Raw genomic sequence first — 12066 nt, 5'->3', positions numbered from 1 at the left:
CTCTCCCTCTCTCTCTCCCTCTCTCTCAAATAAATAAATAAAATCTTAAAAAAAAAAAAAAAGAGATATTGTCATTTGTGATTATCCTTAACCTTGTTGCTTTAATTTTCAGCAACTTTTCATGTCTGCAAATAATAATTCCACTCCCTCCAGCACTTCCTCTCCAGAAGAAAAAAGCATAGAGCGCAGTTTGCTGGAAAAGGCCGGACTGTCCGAGAGTGAAGCGGAGCCTCCGGAGGAGAACAGCAAGGACTGTGTGGTTTGCCAGAACGGAACTGTGAACTGGGTGCTTCTGCCGTGTCGACACACGTGCTTGTGTGACGGCTGTGTTCGTTATTTTCAGCAGTGCCCAATGTGCAGGCAGTTTGTTCAGGAATCTTTTACACTTTGCAGTCAAAAGGAGCAAGAGAAAGACAAACTGAAAGCTCTTTGAGATTGTTGTTACGACTGAAAAGTATACGTTCCACTGAAGATGTAGAAATTTGTGTTCTTGAAATTAATCATAACGTGGAATCTGCAGTGTTGACCGTCAGCGAAAATTCTATTTTAATTTCACATTTGTACGGTACGTGGATGATGAAAATGAATCCCTTCCTGTTCAGTATGATAAATACTGGAATGCCATCTGTGCTAATACATAAAAATTCATTCAACTCTTGAGAAGAATGTAAATGTTTGGCCTTTTATCAGCTAGAGGATTTCATACAGTTTTGATTAGGAAAATTCTGAAAAGCAATCGTCTAAAATCTGAGGCGGTAAAAGTCAAGGTCTCTGGATGTTTTGCCTTTCCCATCATTTGGAGTGCGATTGGGAAAAAACGGAATTCTTCCTAAAGGAATTGTATGTTCCCCAGTTTATAAAGGAGTTGGAAAGGGCTTCTAACTCTAAATCTTTTCCTAAAATAACAGCTTTCATAAATATCCATCTAATTTTCTTTATAGTCACATAAACACAAGTCTTAATTTTAATATAGCATCTTAAATCATAAACAAGATACAGTTATTGTCTGTTCTCAGTGTATCATAGATTAAAATCACACTCCTCTATAGGAAGCAGATATATAAGACTTGGATAATAAATTTCTTGGATAACTAAATTTATTGTCAAATATGATTAGGTTAGCAGAATGTGACCTATTGGGGAAGAACTGTGAGACTCGTAATGCCTTACCTTCGATTTCCTCCTGCATAACAAATCCGTCTAAAACCAGAGAGGTTTTGGAGCCAGAAAAACCGCTAAGAGAAACAAATAACTATTTTTTTGTACTGTATTTTTATTCCAAATAAACCCATATCCTCCAGAATAGTAACCTGATAGGCAAAAAGCCCCATCCCCCTGCTTTCCAAGATGACAAAAAAAAAGGTTAAATCAGAGCTTTCTGTGTCTTCAGGACATATTACCTTCCACTCACCAAGAAATTAGATCATGGCAAGTAAACTGAACTTCAGGGAAATTTTCAAGGCTTCTTTGTCCTGTTTGTATGAAGAATAATGCCTTACGTTTGTATCAGTGTTTTTACATAGCATCGTTTCATTCTAATCAGATATAACACTCGGAAGAAGACATTACCTATTCTCCATTTTAGAAACCAAATCAAACTTTCATCTCTGCTCAGTAGCTATGTATTAAATACCTTCTAAGGGCCAGATACCTTTTGGCAGTCTGGGCCACAAAGAATCGGGCAAGACTTACAGAGTATCTGTACCTCACAGCAACATTGGCAGCATTGCAGAAACTCGTCCCCACCTCGGACATTCTAGAGCTCTGTTCCAACCCTGCCGCTGGAAGCAGGGGCAGTCGAAAGCTACAGTCTCTGCAGCAGTTAGCTAGCAACAGCTTATCTGGGAAACTCACCCTGTGGAGTAAATTGGGGGAATCCTCAAGGATCTCTTTGTCCGTCTCAGCCAGCGCTTCTCCTTCCAGATCCGTTTGTCCTGAAACTGTCTGAGACGTATGGTTGCTTTCTCATCTGCGATAGATTCCACCTGCAGTCTTCCTCCATTCCTTGTAACTGTTTTATTGTAGTAAAATATACATAACAGGAAATTTACCGTTTTAACTGTGTTTTAAGTGTACAGTTCAGTGACATTAAGTCCGTCCACATTGTTGTATGACCATCGTCAGTAACCATCTTTAGAATGTTTTTATCACCCCAAACTGAAACTAGACCCATTAAACACTGACTCCCCATTCTTCCTCTTTTCAGCCCCTGGTAACCACCATTCTACTTTCTGTCTCTATGAATTTGACTACTCCAGGTATTTCAGATATCTGGAATCACACAATATTAGTCCTTTTGGGTCTGATTTGTCTCACTGGGTATAATGTCTTCAAGATGTATCTGTGCTATAGCAGCAGTCAGAATTTCCTTCATTTTTAAGGCTAGTATTCCAGGGTATGTGTAGACCACATTTTGTTTATCTATTCGCCCATCATTTTTTATAACTCTTAAAGATGATTTGCCCTTAGCTTCTCTTGCTGTGACTGAAGTAATTGATCTTCGTCCCTTTGGTGGTAATAATGAGGAATTCGGTAGGTAACCAAGTAAAAACAAGTACACTGACTCCTAGAGGCTTATGTCAGAATTTCCCAGTAGCAGTGAACAAGTGACATTTTGTGAGAACATCTACAAAAGCATTTTGTTTGCATGGGTTATTAGAGAAAATATTTGGTTGATATAAATTAGTTGCTACTTTCCAAAAATCCCACCTAGGGCCACATTAAGCAGACTTGACCGGTGATTGGCCACCTTCTCCTTCTTCCCAACTCAGTGCCTAGCAGGGCTCTTCATGTCCAAACCAGTTCCAGAGGAGGAACCTAAAAACTCAAGGACTCAACACAAGTCATTGAACTATCTCCCATGGGGCTGTTGTATTTTGTAAGCCTTCCCATTTTTGTGGCGTGAAGAGCCTTGCCTTGGGCATTTGAAGCATCAGCGTAGATAGTCTAGGATTAGGAAGGGTAGGAGGAGATGATTTCAGCCTCTTGTTCTGCCTCAGGCCCTATCTCTGGATAATTCCCTAACTCCATTTCCTGGATTTTGAACATGCCTCTCTATATTATATTCCTCCTGAATCTTCATCCTTGTCATCATGACCTCTAGTTCCTGGGTCCTTGAGTTTATTCTGATAATTCATTAACTTGCTCCTGCTCAACTATTTCAAATGTGTTTGTTTTCCTTTTCAAGTTTTTATTTAAATTCTGGTTAATTAACATATAGTATAATATTGATTTCAGGAGTAGAATTTAGTGATTCATTACTTACATATAACACCCAGTGCTCATCATAACAAGTGCCCTTCTTAATGCCCATCACCCATCTAGCCCATCCCCCTCCCCACTCCCTCCATCAACCCTCAGTTCTCTATCGTTTCGAGTGTCTTATGGTTTGCTTCCTTCTATCTCTCATTTTTCCCTTCCCATATGCTCATCTGTTTTGTTTCTTAAACTCCACATATGAGTGAAATCATATGGTATTTGTCTTTCTCTAACTGACTTATTTCGCTTAGCATATTACACTCTAGCTCCATCCATGTCGTTGCAAATGGCCAGATTTCATTCTTTTTGATGGCTGAGTAATATTCCATTGTATGTATATGCCACATTAGTCGATGGGCATTTGGGCTCTTTCCATAGTTTGGCTAAAGTTGATAATGCTGCTATAACCATCGGGGTGCATGTACCCCTTTGAATCTGTATTTTTTTATCCTTTGGTTAAACAAATGTGTTTTTATCTTAGTTTGCTTTCTTGATCTCTCTGCTCTACCTGCCCCATCAACCCACAAACTTGGCTGGACTCAACTGTGTTTCTTTACTGCCATTACCACAGAAGGTCAAGTGAACTAACCAATTAATGAAATCTACCACAGAGCCACGTTGTTTAGTTGTGTCTAGGCCTTCACTGCTGCTCAACAGTCCTTTCAATTTTTTTCCCCTTTTGGAAAATAGTTTCCCTATTCAAAGTGTGCCATTCAATAGTTTTAGTATAGTGACTAGTTTTAGTATAGAGTTTTAGTATAGTATAGAGTGACTGAACTCTCAATAGCTACTGCAAAGCGTCTCCACTATTCTCATGTTCTGTATCCCACCAGTCCTGTATCTCTTCTAGCAAAGAATCTTCAAGAGGTAGTATGGTATGGAGGTTAAGGTGATAGAGCCTGAAGTCCTATATCTTGGGTATTTATCCCAGCTCTGCCACTTGGCCCTTGGACAAGTTACTTACCACTCTGCTTCAGTTTCCTCGTCTATTGAAATGGTGATAATAGAACCTACCTATAGACTCTTGAGAGAATTAGCCCAGTTAATATGTGTAAAGTGCTTAGACCTGGGCAGAGCACAGAGGAAGCCCTGTATGTGATACATACTCCTGTTACTACTTTGTTTAGATGGTTAGAGCCAGTGGACTTTCTTTTCTCTCTTCCCTAAAAGAGGAGGTGTATTATATCTACTTTCGAGGCCAACACTCTACTTGTGTTCTTGACCTCATCTCTGCTTCCTGAACTCATTTGATTATTCGTTCAATAATTAATCACTGAGGGCCAAAGACATTGCACATTGTTTGGGCATGAGAATACAGCAGTGAAAATAATAGGCAAGACCGTTACCTTTGTGGCACTTACATTCTAGTAGAGAGAAAGAGATAGAGAGAGGGAGAGAAATTAGTAAAAGATACAGCAGATCAGATGGAGGGAAGGGCTATGGAGAAAATCAAAGCTCGGTTAGGCGCATAGGGAATGTGAAGGTTGGAAGTGGGGGTATTTATTTCAAATAGGATGTCAAGGAAGCGCCCACCAGTTTTAGTGGAGGCCTGAAGGAGGCCAGGAAGTGAGCCATGTGAACTTCTAGGCAAAGAGGCCTTAACAACTACAAGGCTGAGATGGAACCAGTTGGAAAAAGAGCATGTTTGGAGGAAAAGAGGAATTTTGTTTTTGTGCCATTTTAGATACTAGTTGGAAACCAAGTAAGAATGTCAAATAAACAGGTGAATATAGTACTCTACAGTTCAGGGGAGAGGTCCAGCTGAAAATATAAATTTGGGGGTCATCAGCATGGTATGTAAAGCCATGGATCTGTGTGAGGTGGCTGCAGGAGCACACCCAGGAACAGAAGTCCCTATACCGAGCACATACTCTAACATTCAGGGAAAGTAGGGAGGAACCAGTGGACTGAGAAGTAGACAGTGAGGTGGGAGGAAAGCCAGAAGAGTGTTATTTACAAACCATCCCAAAGCAGAGTGGTATAACACAAGCTCCATTTTATTATGCTCACGGATTCAATGGTCAGGTATCGGGGCAGAATATAGTGGGCATGGGCCTACCTGGGAGTAATGTTGGGAAAACTCAAATGATTGGGAGTGTGACTCAAAGGTCAGAGGGCTGAAATCATCTGAAGTCTTCTTCGTTCACATATTTGGTGCCTGGGTCGTGATGACTTCAAAGCGGGGCTGATAGAGGACATGCGGCCTCCTCTTGTGGCTTGGGCTTTGTCACAGCTGGTGGTCTCAGGGTAGTCAGATTTCTGAAAAGGGGGCTCAGGATTCCAAGAGCAAGTGTTCCTAGTGAACAGGGCAAAAGCTGCATGGCCTTTTTTGTTTTGTCTTTTTTCTTTTTAAGAGCTTAATGGAGATATAATTTACACGCCTACAGTTTCCCTATTCAAAGTGGGCCATTCAATAGTTTTAGTATAGTGACTAGTTTTAGTATAGAGTTTTAGTATAGTATAGAGTTTTCTGACCACCACTACAATTTCAGAACATTTTAATCACCCCCCAAAAGAAACCTTGCGCGCATTAGCAGTCACCCCCGATCCCTGCCATCTTGTTCCAACTCCAGGCAACTGCTGATCTCCTTCCTGTCTCTATAAATTTGTCTGTTCTGAATGGTTCATGGAACGGAATCACATGTAGAATCTCAAATGGCATTATACAATACGTGACTTGTTGTGATTGGCCACAAAACACCATTTCACATAATGTTTTTAAGGTTTATCCAAATTAAAGCATGAGTCAGCATTTTTTATTGCCCAATAATATTTCATTACATAGGTATACCACATTATGTTTATCCATTTATTAATTGATAGACATTTGGATTTTTCTACTTTTTTGCTCTCATGAGTAATGCTGCTGTGAACAGTGGTTACAAGTTTTGTGTGGACATATGTTTTAATTCTTCTTGAGTATATAGCAACAAGTGGAAGTGCTGGGTCATATTATCCTATTTTGAACATTTTAAGGAACTTCCCAAATGTTTTTCAAAGTAGCTGCACCATTTTACATTCTTACCAGCAATGCAGAGAGGTTCCAATCTCTCCACATCCTCACCAACATTCATTATCTTTTTGATTATTGCCATCCTTGTGGGTAGAAGTGGTATAATTGTGGGGTTTTAAAAATAATTAATTGTGGTTAAAAAATATATAATATAAAATTTATCATCCCAACCATTTTTAAATGTACAGTTTAGTAGTGTTAAGTATATTCACATTCTTGAGCAAGGAATCTCCAGAACTTTTTTATTTTGCAAAACTGAAGCTCTATAGTCATTAAACTCTACCAGCCTCACTCCAGCCCCTGGCAACCACCATTCACAGTATAATTGTGGTTTTGATTTGCATGTTTCCTAATGGTTTTGATTTGCATTTTCCTAAATTAAACATCTTTTCATGTGTTTATTAGTCATTTGTATACCTATTCAGATCTTTTGCCCATTGGGTTGACTTTTTATTATTGGCCTCTAAGAGCTTATATTCTAGATAGAAGTCTTTTATCAGAAATGTGATTTGCAAATATTTTCCCATTCTTTGGGTTGTCTTTTCACTTTCTTGGTGGTGTCCTTTAAAGCACAGAAGTTTTTAACTTTGATGAAGTCCAACTTATCTATTTGTTCTCTTGTTACTTGTGCTTTTGGTGTCATATCTAAGAAGACTTGGCCTAAGTCAAGATCATAAAGATTTACTCCTATAGTTTCTTCCAAGGGTTTTATCATGTAGGTCTATGAATAATTTTGAGTTAAATTTTATATATGGTTTGAGGAAAGGGGTTCAACTACATTCTTTTCCATGTAGAAATCCTCAAAACATATTAGGAAACTAAATTCAACAACACATAAAGCAATCATCCACCATGATCAAAGAAATTTATTCAAGGGATGTAAGGATGTTTCAACATGCAAATCAATGATTGTGATACACCACATTAACAAAATGAGGGATAAAAATCATAAGATCATCTTAATAGGCGCAGAAAAAGCACTTGACAAAATGTTGAATATAAGTGACAAGAGTGGGTATCATTGGATAAACTGAGGCAAGATCAGGAAGGGCTTGATAAGAGTTAAGCTTTATCATGAAATAAAGAGGAATCATTGAAGGGTTTTAATCAGAAGTAACTTGATTTGTTTTATTAAAAAAAAACAACAGTAATGGGAAAACATTGGAGAGTTAAAGCAAGGAGGTGACCTTGTCTGAGTTGCTCTTTACAAAAATAAAAAAGCTAGCTGGCTGAATGTGGAGAACGAACTGATATGTTTTGGGAAGGAAGAGGTCAAGACAGAAGGCCCAGGGACTGATAGGAGACCAGTCATCTGGTGGTGGTGGTGGTAAGTCTGGCACTTGGGTGGAAGAATTGAAAAGTGCAATGGCTCAAATGAAAAAGAGCTTGGGTGTTGGAGGAACAGAGAGAAGGCTTGTGTGACTGGAATTGAATAAATGAGGAGGATCCATGTGGATGGGGTTGAAAAGAGGACAGGCCTTATTAGCCATGGCAGGAGCTGGGACTCTCTTCTATGCAGTGGGAAGTTATTAGAGTCAAATAGGAAGGTGACCTTGTTTGAATTGTGCATTTAAAAGACCACAGAGGAACACATCTGGGGAAGGGGCTGTGCAAAATTGAGAGTTCCATGTTAGACATTTTAAGTTTAAGATGTGACCTTATGCCTACCTTGTTTGTTTTATGTAATTGGTTGAATCTCTAGCATTTAAGCTCTTCTGTGTTTATCATAGCTACGTCCTACAGAAATTCTGCAAATCTGTACCAGGTATAGTCAGGTGAGGAGGAGGACGAGGGAGAGCTGCCCTATAGTTTCTGTGATCTAAGCACTTTGTGTTTGTGCCAGTGATGAAGCTATTGCCGCTCGGCTCCAGACCCGCCCTTCTATTCTCTGCTTGGTGACGCTGGGTAAGACTCTGTAGACCACATTTATGCTTCCCCGGTGGGCTGCCTATAAAGCTTTGCAAATCAGAGCAACAGAGGGAGACTGGCGGATAAGAGGAAGAAAAGACTTGGTCTTTCCTGTCTCTGTCCTGTGGGCTCCCTGTTCTGGGGAGCGTTACCTCAGTCTACGTGGCAGGAGCAGCAGCCGAACCCCCACTGCCCATGGCTGTTCTTCCCACATTTGCCAAACCTGCTTCCTCACCTCCCCGCTCAGGACATCAGCCCCAGCCCAGCAGCACCCGTCCTCGGTGGTCTGAGAGGTTCAGCTCTGGGAGGCCCCTCCTCCAAACTTCTCAGTTTTTATAATTCCGACTTCTTTACGTTGTTTCTCCAGCCCTGGGGATGGTAGCTGCTTTCTACAGTTGTTACCTCTGAAACCCCTTCATGTTTGCCTTTCGACTTTTCAGTTAACAACTCTTTATATTAATAATCTCTGATAAAATGATTGTTGTGTTTTTTTTGTCTCCTGGCTATACTCTAATTGATACAATTAGATATTATCTCCCATAATCCTGGCTCAATTTACGAAGGTAGACAGAAAACTGAGACCAACAGGCTAAATAGCCCATATTACACAGCTACTTGATGGTAGAGTGGGGATTTGAATCCAGTTTTGCTGTATTTTATTTTGCCTGAAGCTTGTACTCTTAGTCACTAGTTGCCTTCCTACATCGTCTGAGAAACACATGGTCTCTCATCACTGAACTGTAGATACAATTTAAAAATTCTTTCATCATTTTTATTGCTTTTCGCGAGCCTATTATCAGAGCCAAGCATTTCCTAACAGATATTCCAGGCAACACTACACTACAAGACTACACTATGAAGAATGGGTTCCGGGCTCAAGTAAATTTAGGGCCTGCCCTAGACTCTACTCTCCAGAAGAGGCATAATGAACATGAGCTTAATAAAGGCTTTGAAAAATCTTGCAATAAAATTTAAATATGTAACCAGGCCGTTTCTCATAACTTTTCTGACTGGGAACATTCTGAGGATGTGGAAAATGTGGGATTAATCAATATTTAATCTAACATATCCTGTGCAACAGTAGTTGTTGGTGCCAGCAAGGGTGGGATCTTCTCATCATACAGAGGTTGCTGCAAAGAGTACCGGGGGAAAATACAACAAATTACAAATATCACAAAGCTGACTAATACCACAAGTATCACAAAATCTATAAGCAAACATAATATTAAATACGTTTTAAAAAGAATATTGGGGAAGGGGAGTCTGATCTTTGATTAGTTTGTAGAAATATGACCGGAGGGGCGCCTGGGTGGCTCAGTCGGTTAAGCGTCCGGCTCCTGATTTCAGCTCAGGTCATGATCTCAGGGTCGTGAGAGAAGCCCTGCATCAGCCTCCACGCTCAGGGCGAGTCTGCTCGAGATTCTCTCTCTCCCTCTCCCTCTGACCCTCCCCTCCCCTCACTCTCTCTCTCTCTAAAAAAGAAATATGGGGCGCCTGGGTGGCTTAGTCATTAAGCATCTGCCTTTGGCTCAGGTCATGATCCCAGGGTCCTGGGATGGAGCCCCGTGTTGGGCTCCCTGCTCAGTGGGAAGCCTGCTTCTCCCTCTCCCTCTGCCCCTGCTTGTGTTCCCTCTCTCACTGTCTCTTTCTGTCAAATAAATAAAATCTTTAAAAAAATAAAAAAAGAAGAAAGAAAGAAAGAAAGAAAGAAAGAAAGAAAGAAAGAAAGAAAGAAAATATGACCCTAGATTTGTATATTTAAAAATTTCAACTATTCAAATCTGTGGACACATTTCAATGGCACTTTTAGTTGAAAAGATATGACAATTCTTATATTAAACCAAGATTAGAATAAAGATTTGATGAGAACAAGTGATTTTTACTCTCTTCTGCCAATCTGGGACACATTGTCCCTCCAGAAGGTCTGAGGTCGCACTTTCGTAATTCTGACCTATATAAATCCTGTAAATAGGAGTAGTTTTGCAATGCTTACATTTAACCTTCTGACTGTATTTATTCGAAAATTTATCTATGGCACCCTGTGAGATGTTTTACTGTAAAAAAACTATAATTAATACTTCACACATTTGTTTATTTTTAAAAAGTGTGAATCCATCTGCGTTTGTATTTGAAACCGTGGTTCATTTGCTAGTATTTATATTTTATTTAAATAACCGTACCAGTTAATTGGTTCGAATTATATGGTTTAGAAGTCAGTAAAAAATGTAGTGTTCCTGACTGTTTCTAAAAACTAGAGTTCACCGCCTCTGTCTAACCCCATCTTAGAGAAAGCTGTTTCAAAAGATTTCTTCATAGAATATTCTTCAGTCTTAAGAAGGAATGAAATTCTGATACGTACCACAACGTGGATGAGTTTTGAGAGCGCTGTGCTGAGTGAGAGAAGACAGACATAAAAGGAATCATTGTGTGATTCCACTGCTATGAGGTCCCTAGAATAGGCAAATAAATCACAGAGACAGAGACTCGATACTGGTTAGCAAGGGCTGAGGGAATGGGGAGTGGGAGTCGTTTTTTTGATGGGTACAGAGTTTCAGTTTGGGATGGTGAAGAGTTCTGGAAATAGTGGTGATTTGCTGTACAGTGTGAATGTGCTTAAGGCCGCTGAGTGTTACACTTAAGAATCATTTAAGTAAAAAAAAAAATCATTTAAAAAAAGGTAAATTTAATGTTTTATTTATATATTTTACCACAATTTTTTTAAAAAGCCATTTTCTTCCTGGATTCAACATACTTGTCCATTTCACATTCCAGGTGGACTCTTGAACAATAACTAATCATAATTGCTCATCGGAGCCTTTGGATAGTGGCGTTCTATTTACTAAAATGGGGTTTAAGAAGTCTTTTTTTCTTTTCCGGGAAGAATTCTTTAAATGCAGGAACTGAAGAAAATTTGAAAACTATCCTGAGAGAATCAAGAACTTTAATGAAAAGCAAAAGCCTATTCCCCGAGTCCCCCTGCCTTATGGGAGGCTCGCGTGGCCAGGTTGACCCGGGGCCAGCCGGCGGCTCGGGTTTTGGCCTGGATTGGGCCGTGATCCCACGTGGAAGTGTACTCAGGATGTGGGAGGTTGGTGCAGGCGATCGCCACTCTGCCCTGGGCTCGCAAAAGGCCGGCTTTCTATCCGAATGTGTGCCCCTGCCAGCACTGCGGTGTCTCTGAGCTGAACTCGAGCGCAGTCTTCTAAGCCACGGCTTGCCTATCACTGTTGCTATCTTAGCAAACCTGACTCCTGATTTAGCCTTCCCACATTCCATCTGTCACCAGTTCTGCGGTTCCTTCCTCCACATCTCTCTCTTCACCCCTCCGATCCTGACTCAAGCCTGGGCAATCCTGTCCTAGGCCTCATCCCATGGATTTTGAGAGAGCATGTCTTTGAGGAGCGAATCAAGCATGTGTCTGTGTGACGCAGACCCAAGATGTAAAGTGGCCAAACAAACACACTCTAACTTGGGCATAGAAAGAAGGAAAATTCATCTTTACCAAGTACTTCCTAAGTGCCAAGTAATGTGCCAGATATGTTCAGGCCTCCTAATGAGCTTATGAGAGACAGCATTGCAATTGTGTGTAAATAATGTATTTCTTAAGTAAGCTCTATGCCCAATGTGGGGCTTGACCTCGCCACCCCGAGATCAAGAGTCACGTGCTCCACTCACTGGACCAGGTAGGTGCCCCTAAGTAGTATATATTTTTTAAGACTTTTAATTTATTTATTTGGCACAGAGAGAGAGGGAACACAAGCAGGGGAAATGGGAGAGGAAGAAGCAGGCTCCCAGCGGAGGAGGGAGCCTGATGCGGGGCTCGATCCCAGGATCCTGAGATCACACCCTGAGCCAAAGGCAGATGCTTAACGACTGAGCCACCCAGG

The 12066-nt window shown here is 40.6% G+C and overlaps 1 protein-coding gene across 1 annotated transcript in view; it reads left to right on the top strand.

Moving 5' to 3' along the window:
• Positions 1-9457, top strand: part of CGRRF1 (cell growth regulator with ring finger domain 1) — a 36514-nt gene extending 27057 nt beyond the window's left edge. The window contains exon 6 of the mRNA XM_045810438.2: positions 113-9457. Within this exon, the coding sequence (XP_045666394.1) occupies positions 113-433 (321 nt within the window). The 3' untranslated portion in view covers positions 434-9457. The remainder of the gene's footprint in view (positions 1-112) is intronic.
• Positions 9458-12066: the final 2609 nt, after the last annotated feature.

This window comes from Ursus americanus, chromosome 26, assembly GCF_024610735.1.
Source record: "Ursus americanus isolate L20-20 chromosome 26, mUrsAme1.1.p, whole genome shotgun sequence".
In the NCBI taxonomy this organism is placed as follows: Eukaryota; Metazoa; Chordata; class Mammalia; order Carnivora; family Ursidae; genus Ursus; species Ursus americanus.
Note: the sequence above shows the minus strand (reverse complement) of the source record. Positions and strands in the feature narration are given on the sequence as shown.